Source organism: Salmo salar, chromosome ssa13 (assembly GCF_905237065.1).
Source record: "Salmo salar chromosome ssa13, Ssal_v3.1, whole genome shotgun sequence".
NCBI classification, from domain to species: domain Eukaryota; kingdom Metazoa; phylum Chordata; class Actinopteri; order Salmoniformes; family Salmonidae; genus Salmo; species Salmo salar.
In genome coordinates this window covers 101425526-101441033 of record NC_059454.1, presented here as the reverse complement: position 1 = coordinate 101441033, position 15508 = coordinate 101425526, and the positions used below count along the sequence as shown (strand labels likewise).

The following is a 15508-nucleotide window of genomic DNA, read 5'->3' as shown; positions in this document are numbered from 1 at the left end:
CTGTTATTCACTGGGCTCAGTCTGTTCTTCACTGGGCTCAGTCTGTTATTCACTGGGCTCAGTATGTTCTTCCTGGCTCCGTCTGTTATTCACTAGGCTCAGTCTGTTATTCACTGGGCTCAGTCTATTCTTCCTGGCTCTGTCTGTTATTCACTGGGCTCAGTCTGTTATTCACTGGGCTCAGTCTGTTATTCACTGGGCTCAGTCTGTTATTCACTGGGCTCAGTCTGTTCTTCCTGGCTCCGTCTGTTATTCACTAGGCTCAGTCTGTTATTCACTGGGCTCAGTCTGTTATTCACTGGGCTCAGTCTGTTATTCACTGGGCTCAGTCTGTTATTCACTGGGCTCAGTATGTTCTTCCTGGCTCCGTCTGTTATTCACTAGGCTCAGTCTGTTATTCACTGGGCTCAGTCTGTTATTCACTGGGCTCCGTCTGTTATTCACTGGTCTCCGTCTGTTATTCACTGGGCTCCGTCTGCTATTCACTGGGCTCCGTCTGTTCTTCACTGGGCTCAGTCTGTTATTCACTGGGCTCAGTATGTTCTTCCTGGCTCCGTCTGTTATTCACTAGGCTCAGTCTGTTATTCACTGGGCTCAGTCTGTTATTCACTGGGCCCAGTCTGTTATTCACTGGGCTCAGTCTGTTCTTCACTGGGCTCCGTCTGTTATTCACTGGGCTCAGTCTGTTATTCACTGGGCTCAGTCTGTTATTCACTGGGCCCAGTCTGTTATTCACTGAGCTCAGTCTGTTCTTCACTGGGCTCAGTCTGTTCTTCACTAGGCTCCGTCTGTTATTCACTGGGCTCCGTCTGTTAGTCACTGGGCTCCGTCTGTTATTCACTAGGCTCAGTCTGTTATTCACTGGGCCCAGTCTGTTATTCACTGGGCTCAGTCTGTTATTCACTGGGCTCAGTCTGTTCTTCACTGGGCTCAGTCTGTTCTTCACTGGGCTCAGTCTGTTATTCACTGGGCTCAGTCTGTTATTCACTGGGCTCAGTCTGTTCTTCACTAGGCTCAGTCTGTTATTCACTGGGCTCAGTCTGTTCTTCACTGGGCTCAGTCTGTTATTCACTGGGCTCAGTCTGTTATTCACTGGGCTCAGTCTGTTCTTCCTGGCTCCGTCTGTTATTCACTGGGCTCAGTCTGTTCTTCACTGGGCTCAGTCTGTTATTCACTGGGCCCAGTCTGTTATTCACTGGGCTCAGTCTGTTATTCACTGGGCTCAGTCTGTTATTCACTGGGCTCAGTCTGTTCTTCACTGGGCTCAGTCTGTTATTCACTGGGCTCAGTATGTTCTTCCTGGCTCCGTCTGTTATTCACTAGGCTCAGTCTGTTATTCACTGGGCTCAGTCTATTCTTCCTGGCTCTGTCTGTTATTCACTGGGCTCAGTCTGTTATTCACTGGGCTCAGTCTGTTATTCACTGGGCTCAGTCTGTTATTCACTGGGCTCAGTATGTTCTTCCTGGCTCCGTCTGTTATTCACTAGGCTCAGTCTGTTATTCACTGGGCTCAGTCTGTTATTCACTGGGCTCAGTCTGTTATTCACTGGGCTCAGTCTGTTATTCACTGGGCTCAGTCTGTTCTTCCTGGCTCCGTCTGTTATTCACTGGGCTCAGTCTGTTATTCACTGGGCTCCGTCTGTTCTTCACTGGGCTCAGTCTGTTATTCACTGGGCTCAGTATGTTCTTCCTGGCTCCGTCTGTTATTCACTAGGCTCAGTCTGTTATTCACTGGGCTCAGTCTGTTATTCACTGGGCTCAGTATGTTCTTCCTGGCTCCGTCTGTTATTCACTAGGCTCAGTCTGTTATTCACTGGGCGCAGTCTGTTATTCACTGGGCTCAGTCTGTTCTTCACTGGGCTCAGTCTGTTATTCACTGGGCTCAGTATGTTATTCCTGGCTCCGTCTGTTATTCACTGGGCTCAGTCTGTTATTCACTGGGCTCAGTCTGTTCTTCCTGGCTCAGTCTGTTATTCACTGGGCTCAGTCTGTTATTCACTGGGCTCAGTCTGTTATTCACTAGACTCAGTCTGTTATTCACTGGGCTCAGTATGTTATTCACTGGGCTCCGTCTGTTATTCACTGGGCTCAGTCTGTTATTCACTGGGCTCCGTCTGTTATTCACTGGGCTCCGTCTGTTATTCACTGGGCTCAGTCGGTTATTCACTGGGCTCACTCGGTTATTCACTGGGCTCAGTCTGTTATTCACTGGGCTCAGTATGTTATTCACTGGGCTCAGTATGTTCTTCCTGGCTCCGTCTGTTATTCACTAGGCTCAGTCTGTTATTCACTGGGCGCAGTCTGTTATTCACTGGGCTCAGTATGTTCTTCCTGGCTCCGTCTGTTATTCACTGGGCTCCGTCTGTTATTCACTGGGCTCAGTCGGTTATTCACTGGGCTCAGTCGGTTATTCACTGGGCTCAGTATGTTCTTCCTGGCTCCGTCTGTTATTCACTAGGCTCAGTCTGTTATTCACTAGGCTCAGTCTGTTATTCACTGGGCTCAGTCTGTTCTTCCTGGCTCCGTCTGTTATTCACTGGGCTCCGTCTGTTATTCACTGGGCTCAGTATGTTATTCACTAGGCTCAGTCTGTTATTCACTAGGCTCAGTCTGTTATTCACTGGGCTCCGTCTGTTAGTCACTGGGCTCCGTCTGTTAGTCACTGGGCTCAGTCTGTTCTTCACTGGGCTCAGTCTGTTATTCACTGGGCTCAGTCTGTTATTCACTGGGCCCAGTCTGTTATTCACTATTCACTGGGCCCAGTCTGTTATTCACTGGGCTCAGTCTGTTCTTCCTGGCTCAGTACTGTGTAGTGTACAGTAGCAGTGTGGTAAGTGGAGGAAACCCAATACTATCAGAGCGTCTGCTAAATGACTAAAATGTAAATGTAAAAATGTTAGCAAGTTCAGCCCAGTCAATTTAAACTCCCTCAGATCAATAACTCTGTGTTGTTGTTTTTGTCAAACTGCTATGCTTTATCTTGGCCAGGTTGCAGTTGTAAATGAGAACTTGTTCTCAACTGGCCTACCTGGTTAAATAAAGGTGAAATAAAAATACAATAAAATGGAGACGCAGGGCTAATTCAATCTGTCAAGCAGGAATATGCTCCTTGCCTAAGAGAGAGAGAGAGAGAGACAGACAGAGAGACAGAGAGAGAGAGAGAGAGACAGAGAGACAAAGAGAGAGAGACAGAGAGACAGAGAGACAGAGTGTGCCGGCGGCCTTATGACCAGCAGTTCTGCAAGTTCACTATTCTTCTCCCTCTGCACCCCTCACTACCCCTCTACCTCCTTACTACCCCTCTACCCCCTTACTACCCCTCTACCTCCTAACTACCCCCTCTACCTCCTAACTACCCCCTCTACCCCTAACTACCCCCTAACTACCCCCTTTACCCCTAACTACCCCCTCACTACCCCTCTACCTCCTTACTACCCCTCTACCTCCTAACTACCCCCTCTACCCCCTCACTACCCCTCCACCTCCTAACTACCCCTAACTACCCCCTCTACCCCCTAACTACCCCCTTTACCCCTAACTACCCCCTCACTACCCCTCTACCTCCTTACTACCCCTCTACCTCCTAACTACCCCCTTACCCCTCACTACCCCTCAACCCCCTAACTACCCCCTCTACCCCCTCACTACCCCTCCACCTCCTAACTACCCCTAACTACCCCCTCTACCCCTAACTACCCCCTTTCCCCCTAACTACCCCCTCACTACCCCTCTACCTCCTTACTACCCCTCTACCTCCTAACTACCCCCTCTACCCCTCACTACCCCTCAACCCCCTAACTACCCCTCTACCCCCTCACTACCCCTCTACCCCTAACTACCCCCTCTACCCCTAACTACCCCCTTTACCCCTAACTACCCCCTCACTACCCCTTACCCCTCACTACCCCCTACCCCCTCACTACTCCCCCACCCCTAACTACCCCTCTACACCCGCACTACCCCCTACCCCTCTACCCCCTAACTTCCCCCCTACCCCCTCACTACTCCCCAACAACCCATCTACCGCCTCACTACCCCTCTACCCCCAACCCCACACTACCCTCCTAACCCCTTACTCCCCTCTACCCCCAACCCCGCACTACCCTCCTAACCCCTCACTCCCCCCACCCCCTACCCCGCACTACCCTCCTAACCCCTCACTACCCCTCTACCCCCAACCCCGCACTACCCTCCTAACCCCTCACTCCCCCCACCCCCTACCCCGCACTACCCTCCTAACCCCTCACTACCCCTCTAACCCCCTACCCCCTCATTACCCACTACCCTCCTAACCCCTCACTACCCCTCTACCCTCTACCCCGTACTACCCGTCCGGTACCACTTGCTGGAGAGAACAGACTGAGAGAACAGACTGAGAGAACAGACGGAGAGAACAGACTGTTACTTGGGTGGCTGGAGTCTTTGACAATTGTTAGGGCCTTCCTCTGACACCACCCGGTATAGAGGTCCTGGATGGCAGGGAGCTTGACCTCAGTGATGTACCTGGCCGTAGGTACTACCCTCTGTAGCACCTTGCAGTCGAATGCCGGGCAGTTGCCCAACCAAGTGGTGATTCAGCCAGTCAAGATGCTCTCAATGGTGCAGCTGAATATCTTTTTGAGTATCTGAGGGCCCATGCCAAATCTTTTCATCCTCCTGAGGGGAAGAGGCGTTGTCGTGCCCTCTTCACAACCCTGTTGGTGTGTTTGATTCATGATAGGTCCTTAGTGATGTGGACACCAAGGAACTTGAAGCTCTCGACCCGCTCCACTACAGCCCTGTCGATGTGAATGGGGGCGTGCTCAGCTCTCCTTTCCTGTAGTCCACGTTCAGCTCCTTTGTCTTGCTGACTTTGAGGTAGAGGTTGTTGTCCTGGCACCACACTGCCAGGTCTCTGACCGCCTCACTGTACGCTGTCACATCATCGTGTCATTTTGGTAATGTTCTAGGAACGTTCTCCAACTGGTTTATATTGGGAATGTTCTCAAATAGTTCAGAGAACGTTAACAAACAACGTTCTTCTGTGAGAATTTCAGTACTTCAGTGTAACATTTCCAACAGGTTTCCTCATGGTTCTATTTAAAGTCATGTTCTCAAATTGTTCAGAGAACATTAAGAAAAAAATCCATAAAAACCACAAGAAAACTTTAGTAACATTCAGAGAACGTTCTAAGAATGTTATTTAAAAACATATATATTCCGTTCTCAGCATCAACAAAACTCTCTCTATCCTCCATCTTGTTAAGTGTCTTCAGGTGTGTTGGCCGTGTTGGCTGATCTTAATGAGTGCTTGTTTCCTTTGAAATGGCTTCTTTTGAATAGACTAAAATGAACAGCTTTATATGAGTAAAAAACATGGCATGCTAACTCCATCCTGGTGGTGGTGCAATAATTCCATGGACAGTGAATTAAACATAATAAGTTTGAATCTCACTGACACCGTGCCCTAATAATAAAGAAATGTATCTGCATGATTAATGCCTAAGAAAATTAGTTCAAAACACTTAGCAGTCTTATTGAAAGATGTTCTCAGAATGTTATTTAATTACCTTCAAATAACCTACCATTTTTGTTCTCAGAACGTTAATAAATCCTTCCAGAAAAACTTTCAGCAACCATAGTAGTAAAACATTCTCAGAACCTCCCTGCAACCATAGTAAAACATTCTCAGAACCTCCCTGCAACCATAGTAAAACATTTTCAGAACCTCCCTGCAACCATAGTAAAACATTCTCAGAACCTCCCTGCAACCATAGTAGTAAAACATTCTCAGAACCTCCCTGGAACCATAGTAAAACATTCTCAGAACCTCCCTGGAACCATAGTAAAACATTCTCAGAACCATAGTAAAACATTCTCAGAACCTCCCTGCTACCTATAAATGTATGTTCCCAGAGCAAGCGAAACATTCACTTCCGTTTAAAAACCTTTCAGTTTTACCAGTCGTATGGCTTCGTTCCCAGAACCAATGGGTAACCAAAAACGTACTTTCTCACAACTTCCTAGGATCCAAATGTGCTAGATGGGACACACAAAAATGTGCGCACACACACCCGCGCACACAGACACACTGATGGGGTGTGTCTGTGCAAACCACCAGTGTGCGGTGTGCCATATACAGTGGGGGGAAAAAGTATTTAGTCAGCCACCAATTGTGCAAGTTCTCCCACTTAAAAAGATGAGAGAGGCCTGTAATTGTCATCATAGGTACACGTCAACAATGACAGACAAAATGAGAAAAGAAAATCCAGAAAATCACATTGTAGGATTTTTAATGAATTTATTTGCAAATTATGGTGGAAAATAAGTATTTGGTCACCTACAAACAAGCAAGATTTCTGGCTCTCACAGACCTGTAACTTCTTCTTTAAGAGGCTCCTCTGTCCTCCACTCGTTACCTGTATTAATGGCACCTGTTTGAACTTGTTATCAGTATAAAAGACACCTGTCCACAACCTCAAACAGTCACACTCCAAACTCCACTATGGCCAAGACCAAAGAGCTGTCAAAGGACACCAGAAACAAAATTGTAGACCTGCACCAGGCTGGGAAGACTGAATCTGCAATAGGTAAGCAGCTTGGTTTGAAGAAATCAACTGTGGGAGCAATTATTAGGAAATGGAAGACATACAAGACCACTGATAATCTCCCTCGATCTGGGGCTCCACGCAAGATCACACCCCGTGGGGTCAAAATGATCACAAGAACAGTGAGCAAAAATCCCAGAACCACATGGGGGGACCTAGTGAATGACCTGCAGAGAGCTGGGACCAAAGTAACAAAGCCTACCATCAGTAACACACTACGCCGCCAGGGACTCAAATCCTGCAGTGCCAGACGTGTCCCCCTGCTTAAGCCAGTACATGTCCAGGCCCGTCTGAAGTTTGCTAGAGAGCATTTGGATGATCCAGAAGAGGATTGGGAGAATGTCATATGGTCAGATGAAACCAAAATATAACTTTTTGGTAAAAACTCAACTCGTCGTGTTTGGAGGACAAAGAATGCTGAGTTGCATCCAAAGAACACCATACCTACTGTGAAGCATGGGGGTGGAAACATCATGCTTTGGGGCTGTTTTTCTGCAAAGGGACCAGGACGACTGATCCGTGTAAAGGAAAGAATGAATGGGGCCATGTATCGTGAGATTGTGAGTGAAAACCTCCTTCCATCAGCAAGGGCATTGAAGATGAAACGTGGCTGGGTCTTTCAGCATGACAATGATCCCAAACACACCGCCCGGGCAACGAAGGAGTGGCTTCGCAAGAAGCATTTCAAGGTCCTGGAGTGGCCTAGCCAGTCTCCAGATCTCAACCCCATAGAAAATCTTTGGAGGGAGTTGAAAGTCCGTGTTGCCCAGCGACAGCCCCAAAACATCACTGCTCTAGAGGAGATCTGCATGGAGGAATGGGCCAAAATACCAGCAACAGTGTGTGAAAACCTTGTGAAGACTTACAGAAAACGTTTGACCTGTGTCATTGCCAACAAAGGGTATATAACAAAGTATTGAGATAAACTTTTGTTATTGACCAAATACTTATTTTCCACCATAATTTGCAAATAAATTAATAAAAAATCCTACAATGTGATTTTCTGGAATGTTTTTCTAATTTTGTCTGTCATTGTTGACGTGTACCTATGATGAAAGTTACAGGCCTCTCTCATCTTTTTAAGTGGGAGAACTTGCACAATTGGTGGCTGACTAAATACTTTTTCCCCCCACTGTATATGTTAATTAACTGCATATAAAAATGCCCCACCTCTCCCTCCAGACCCACTAGGCCCATACCATCCAACTGTAGAGATGGTTTCAGAGGCAGCCTCTTTCTGTGATTTCATGATAAAACACAGACATGCAGTACATACAGACCATATTCATATACACTACCGGTCAAAAGTTTTAGAACACCTACTCGTTCAAGCGTTTTTTCTTTTTACTATTTTCCACGTTGTAGAATAATAGTGAAGACATCAAAACTATGAAATAACACATCTGGAATCATGTAGTAAACAAAAAATGTTAAACAAATCAAAATATATTTTATATTTGAGATTCTTCAAAAAGCCACTTTGCCTTGATGACAACTTTGCACACTCGTGGCATTCTCTAAACCAACTTCATGAGGTAGTCACCTGGAATGCATTTAAATTAACAGGTGTGCCTTCTTAAAAAGACGATACGCCATCCCATCTGGTTTGGGCTTAGTGGGACTATCATTTTTTTTTAACAGGACAATGACCCAACACACCTCCAAGCTGTGTAAGGGCTATTTGACCAAGAAGGAGAGTGATGGAGTGCTGCATCAGATGACCTGCCATCCACAATCCCCTGACCTCAACCAAATTGAGATGGTTTGGGATGAGTCGGACCGCAGAGAGAAGGAAAAGCAGCCAATAAGTGCTCAGCATACATGGGATCTCCTTCAAGACTGCTGGAAAAGCATTCCAGGTGAAGCTGGTTGAGAGAATGCCAAGAGTGTGCAAAGCTGTCATCAAGGCAAAGGGTGGCTATTTGAAGAATCTCAAATATAAAATATATTTAGAATTGTTTACCACATTTTTGGTTACTACATGTTTCCATATGTGTTATTTCATAGTTTTGATGTCTTCACTATTATTCTACAATGTAGAAAGTAGTAAAAATAAAGAGAATCACTTGAATGAGTAGGTGCTTCCAAACTTTTGGCTGGTACTGTACAGTATATACAGTGCCTTCGGAATGTATTCAGACCACTTGACTTTTTCCACATGTTGTTACGTTTCAGCATTATTCTAAAATGGATTAAATAAAAATCCTCAGCAATCGACACACAATACCCCATGATGACGAAGCGAAAACAGTTTGTTTGTACATTTATAATTAAAAAAAATAGAAATACCTTATCTACATAACTATTCAGACCCTTTGCTATGAGACTCGAAATTGAGCTCAGGTGCATCCTGTTTCCATTGATCATCCTTGAGATGTTTGGTCAACTTGATTGGAGTCCACCTGTGGTAAATTCAATTGATTGGACATGATTTGGAAAGGCACACAAACACCTGTCTATATAAGGCCCAACAGTTGACAGTGCATGTCAGAGCAAAAACCAAGCCATGAGGTCAAAGGAATTGTCCGTAGAGCTCTGATACAGGATTGTGTTGAGGCAAAGATCTGGGGAAGGGTACCAAAACATTTCTGCAGCATTAGAAGGTCCCCAAGAACACAGTGGCTTCCATCATTCTTAAATGGAAGAAGTTTGGAACCTCCAAGACTCTTCCTACAGCTGGCCGCCCGGCCGAACTAAGCAATCGGGGGAGAAGGGCCTTGGTAAGGGAGGGGACCAAGAACCAGATGGTCACTCTGACAGAGCTCAAGAATTCCTCTGTGTAGACCTTATATAGGTGTGTGCCTTTCCAAATCATGTGCAATCAATTGAATTTACTACAGGTGGACTCCAATCAAGTTCTAGAAACATCTCAAGGATGATTAATGGAAACAGGATGCACCTGAGCTCAATTTCGAGTTACATAGCAAACGGTCTGAATACTTATGTCAATAAGATATTTCTGTTTTTTATTGTTAATAAATTAGCAAAAATGTCTAAAAATCTGTTTTGGCTTTGTCATTATGGGGTATTGTGTGTAGATTGCTGAGGATTTAAAATACAATCAATTTTAGAATAAGACTATAATGTAACAAAATGTGGTAAAAGGGAAGGGTCTGAATACTTTCCAAATGCACTGTATATATATGATTTTTCAATGACTACCTCATCTCTGTGCCCCACACATACAATTATCTGTAAGGTCCCTTAGTCGAGCAGTACATTTCAAACGCAGACTCAATCACAAAGACCAGGGAGGTTTTCCAATGACTCGCAAAGAAGGGCACCTATTGGTAGATGTGTAAAATAAAAAAAAGCAGACATTGAATATACCTTTGAGCATGGTCACTAAGATCCCATGGTACATAAGAGTAGGGGTGTTAACCCTGGTGTCCTGACTCTCTGTGGTCACTAAGATCCCATGGTACATAAGAGTAGGGGTGTTAACTCTGGTGTCTTGGCTAAATTCCCAATCTGGCCCTCATACCATCCTGGTCACCTAATTATCCCCAGCTTCCAATTGGCTCATTCATCCCCCTCCCTGTAACTATGCCCCAGGTTGTTGCTGAAAATGAGAATGTGTTCTCAATCAACATACCTGGTAAAATAAGGATAAAATAAAAATGAATAAATAAATGATGAGGTTATTAATTACACTTTGGATCGTGTATCAATGTATCACCCAGTCATTACAAAGATACAGGCGTCCTTCCTAACTCAGTTGCCGGAGAGGGAAAAAAACACTTAGGGATTTCACCGTGAGGCCAAAGGTGCTTTTAAAACGGTTACAGAGTTTAATGGCTGTGATAGCAGAAAACTGAGGATGGATCAACAACAATAGAGTTACTCCACAATACTAACCTAAATGACAGGGTGAAAAGAAGGAAGCCTCTACAGAATACAAATATTCCAAAACATATGAGGTGACTCCAATTTGTTTGTGTGTGTGTGTGTGTGTGTGTGTGTGTGTGTGTGTGTGTGTGTGTGTGTGTGTGTGTGTGTGTGTGTGTGTGTGTGTGTGTGTGTGTGTGTGTGTGTGTGTGTGTGTGTGTGTGTGTCACAACATCAGGGTCACATTCTCCCTCTAACCTCTACTGTGGTTAGAACCCCAGAAACCAGGTGTACACCCCCACCTACTGGCCTGATCCTGAATCACACCTACTGGCCTGGTCCAGAACCACACCTACCTACTGGCCTGATCCAGAACCACACCTATCTACTGGCCTGATCCAGAACCACACCTACCTACTGGCCTGGTCCAGAACCACAGCTACCTACAGGCCTGATCCAGAAACACACCTACCTACTAGCCTGATCCAGAACCCCACCTACCTACTGGCCTGATCCAGAACCCCACCTACCTACTGGCCTGGTCACGAACCTCACCTACCTACTGGCCTGATCCAGAACCACACCTACCTACTGGCCTGATCCAGAACCACACCTACCTACTGGCCTGGTCCAGAACCACAGCTACCTACAGGCCTGATCCAGAAACACACCTACCTACTGGCCTGATCCAGAACCCCACCTACCTACTGGCCTGATCCAGAACCACACCTACCTACTGGCCTGATCCAGAACCTCACCTACTTACTGGCCTGATCCAGAACCACACCTACCTACTGGCCTGATCCTGAACCACATCCACCTACTGGCCTGGTCCAGAACCACACCTACCTACTGGCCTGATCCTGAACCACATCCACCTACTGGCCTGGTACAGAACCACACCTACCTACTGGCCTGATCCAGAACCACACCTACCTACTGGCCTGGTCCAGAATCACACCTACCTACTGGCCTGGTCCAGAACCACACCTACCTACTGGCCTGATCCTGAACCACATCCACCTACTGGCCTGGTACAGAACCACACCTACCTACTGGCCTGATCCTGAACCACACCTACCTACTGGCCTGATCCAGAACCACACCTACCTACTGGCCTGATCCAGAACCCCACCTACCTACTGGCCTGATCCAGAACCACACCTACCTACTGGCCTGATCCAGAACCCCACCTACCTACTGGCCTGATCCAGAACCACACCTACCTACTGGCCTGATCCAGAACCACACCTACCTACTAGCTTGGTCACGAACCACACCTACCTACTGGCCTGATCCAGAACCACACCTACCTACTGGCCTGATCCTGAACCTCACCTACCTACTGGCCTGGTCCAGAACCACAGCTACCTACTGGCCTGATCCAGAACCACACCTACCTACTGGCCTGATCCAGAACCACACCTACCTACTGGCCTGATCCAGAACCTCACCTACCTACTAGCTTGGTCACGAACCACACCTACCTACTGGCCTGATCCAGAACCTCACCTACCTACTAACTTGGTCACGAACCACACCTACTGGCCTGATACAGAACCACACCTACCTACTGGCCTGATCCAGAACCTCACCTACCTACTAGCTTGGTCACGAACAACACCTACCTACTGGCCTGATCCAGAACCTCACCTACCTACTAGCTTGGTCACGAACCACACCTACCTACTGGCCTGATCCAGAACCTCACCTACCTACTAGCTTGGTCACGAACCACATCCAACACATTGGCCTGGAACCCAGAAGTGCTGAAGCAGCGCTGTTAACTTTGGATTCAATTTCCTTAATGGCAGAATTAATTAGGCTAAACGCTGAGAGAGACTGCTGAAATGGGCCTAATTGCAGAAGCATAGGGGTATAATCACCAAGAATTACATTTCAAAGACCACATTACAATGATGGTCCAATATAACTAAAGTGTTTTTTTAAAGAAAAGACCCTCCAGTATAAGTGATCCAGTTCTAAAATGAATTCTGCACAGTCAATTATTATGATTAGAGAAGCCACATTAACAACTTAAACGTAGAGACTTATTTAAATCTACATTCAACACAAAACAAGAGAGTATTTGGAGAGTTTGAAGTGTGTATTCCACAAACACCATCCAACCCATTGAGCCTTAGCAGAGAGGCGAGCAGAGCGGTGAAAGCACTGAGTCTAAAATTACAAACACAGTCCCTGGAGTCAAGAGCTTAAATACAGCTCCCCTTAAAGCTCATTACAAAGCCAAAGCAGATCAACAGATCAACTATAAGCACACTAGAAATATCAACACATTCAACTCACACTGATACTAAATGGTAGGGCTAGGACGGTACCTGTATCGCAATATGTTTTCCATGGCAGAAACGAAAACACGAAGCAAACCAAACTCTTTGGTCCTCTAAAAACCTACTGTATGTAAAATATTGTGTGCTATATTATATATATTATATATTATATATATATATATATACTGTAGCTGGGAAAATAAATGCATGTGACTTTGGATGACAACATTATGGATGTTTGTTTCCAACATCAGGGCTGTTTTCCTAAAGAAGATATATCCACTTTGTGTTTTCTTTTCTTTCCGCCCTTACTAACTGGTGACCACTGCTTAGACGGGTTTTCTGGGCCTTCTGAGTAGGGCCACTGACACTAGCAGAACCAGCATAGACAGATAGACAGACAGGAGGGAGAAGAAAAAAACATGTCTTACCTTGACATATTCACCCTGGCTGTCTGCTGGGTCCATGTGGCTGTTTTGAAGAGGACAGAGAGAGTTGTATCAATATATTATTAGTCCAATGTGTGCAGAATGTAGACTGATAACCCTATACTGTGCTATATACAATAAGCATATTCCCCATGGAAGTGCTACAGGGTGTTTAACATGCTTTACATCAGGGGATAAGAGATCACATATCAGGCTTCATCGTGTAGGAGGAGTATGAGCCCTCAATTCTCAAGGGCTCCATAACATTACCACATAATTCACACTTTGCATAGAGAGAGACCAAATGACAAGGCCCCACGGTGGAGCTGGGAGGAGACATACGTTATAGGCCCCACGACGCAGCTGTAGCCCCCACAGTGCAGCTAGATCATATAACCCTGCCAATCAGAGAGGGTAATTACATGCCCACTGAGGACAGAGTTCTAAAACCCTGTTATTTCTCACAGTCCACACACATGCATGCACACATACACACGCTCACACATATATACACACAGCCAAACGCTCACGGACGCACACACACACACACACACACACACACACACACACACACACACACACACTTTAAATGTCCTGGTTCCCACAGCGGAGTTGTATGCCCAGTCAGTCATATTACATTACATTGCAAAGGCCCTATGGCAGAGCTACATTGTACATGTTCACGGTGAAACAAGATCAAAGAGTCCCATGACAGAGCAGAGCAGGGCAGGGCTGGGAATCTGATAGGCCTTGTGGTGGAGGCATGGATCTTGACTGGGAATTTTATATAGGCCCCACGGTGGAGCTTGACTACATTCCACATCATAGGCAAAAAGATAGATTTAGAATTATATAAACTTGGATTTTTCTGCAAGGACATATACAGGATACTACCCACCACAACATAACCTTCACTCCAAATCAAAACTCAAAACCTACAACCTGATTTTGGACAAAATGACATGCTACTGCTACCAAAGATTGTTATTTCCAAGGTCTACACAGCAAATGCACTGGCAAACCAACGATCAGCAAAAGAAGCACAAGAACCCTGAAAACACCATGCGACCTGGATCTGAGTGAGTAATGTTCAGTCTGAAGCTACTTTTAAAGCCAAGAAGAAAAATCAAGTACAATGATATATTTTACTTTATAAGGACTGAATGCTAAATTAAAAGGCTACCAAGCTTGCTAGGACAGAACAGATCCTGCTGCAACTTCAGTTAGCACTGAGGTTTGAAGTGAGAGGTGTCAAAGCCCTTGAGCCCAACAATGGTAGGAGAGTTTCACAGCCTCCCCCACCCAAATGCAGAGGCCTTTGAAGCCCCCTCCATCTGTACAGAGGTCATTACAATACAGTAGCCACTGGATTAATCTCTATTTTGAACTGATAAGCAGTCAGGACACTTCAAATGTAAATTACCTCAATAAGAAACAATATTTTTGAATATTTATCACATCAGAAGATATCCTCCTCGCAATCTCCTAAATACAACGGCCACAGGACAACTTTGTTTGGACGTCGTAAAGGACCATTCGCCGAAACTGAAGAGATATAGCTAGCTAACAACTTCCTTTTCCTCATGGAAAAAAATGGTGGACAGAGACTTGCTAGCTACGTTAGCTGGGATTTTCTACAATGAATCTGCCTCCAGAAATAAAAGCTTCTCCCAAGTGGGTGTGACACCTACTCCCATTGCCTGCTGCACTGCTGCTTGGATTCCACCTGGCGATCTGTTCACCGTCTGCCCTGTCTCCCCCTGTCTGGTACAGTTACAGTGTGTAAAGTACTTAAGTAAAAATACTTGAAAGTACTACTTAAGTAGTAGTTTTTTGTGTATCTGTACTTTACTTTACTATTTATATTTTTGACAAATTTTACTTTTACTTCACTACATTCCTAAATACAATTATGTACTTTTTACTTCATACATTTTCCCTGACACCCAAAAGTACAAGTTACATTTTGAATGCTTAGCAGGACAGGAAAATTGCCTAATTCACACATTTTTCAAGAGAACATCCCTGGTCATCCCTACTGCCCCCTGGGAGATATGTATACGGTCTATAGCTAAAAAAGTAATACTAAGTGTATGTTGTGTAGTAAGCTGTTAGTAGCCCATGTGCCTCACCCTAATAATTTGGTCCCTTTCTCCCTCAAAACTTAGCCTACTGTTCTGGCACATGTAGCCTATAGCCTGTTTTAGAGAAATGTAATCATAGAATATTGTAAGAGCTTTCATTGTGTGCTTGTATGCCTCCTTTATTTATCCTACGGTTCTGACTTGGTATACAGGGAGAGTACTGTAAGAACAGCCTATATTATTATTTTTATTTATTTAACCATCACGGCCGGATGTGATACAGCCTGGAT

General features: G+C 45.3%; 1 protein-coding gene across 3 annotated transcripts in view; it reads right to left on the bottom strand.

Annotated features, from left to right (window-relative positions):
* Positions 1-15508, bottom strand: part of LOC106568428 (SH2 domain-containing protein 3C) — a 116783-nt gene that overhangs the window by 76118 nt on the left and 25157 nt on the right. For all 3 annotated transcript variants that reach the window (XM_045692534.1, XM_045692535.1, XM_045692538.1), the window contains one exon: positions 13138-13177. In XM_045692534.1, the coding sequence (XP_045548490.1) occupies positions 13138-13177 (40 nt within the window). The remainder of the gene's footprint in view (positions 1-13137; positions 13178-15508) is intronic.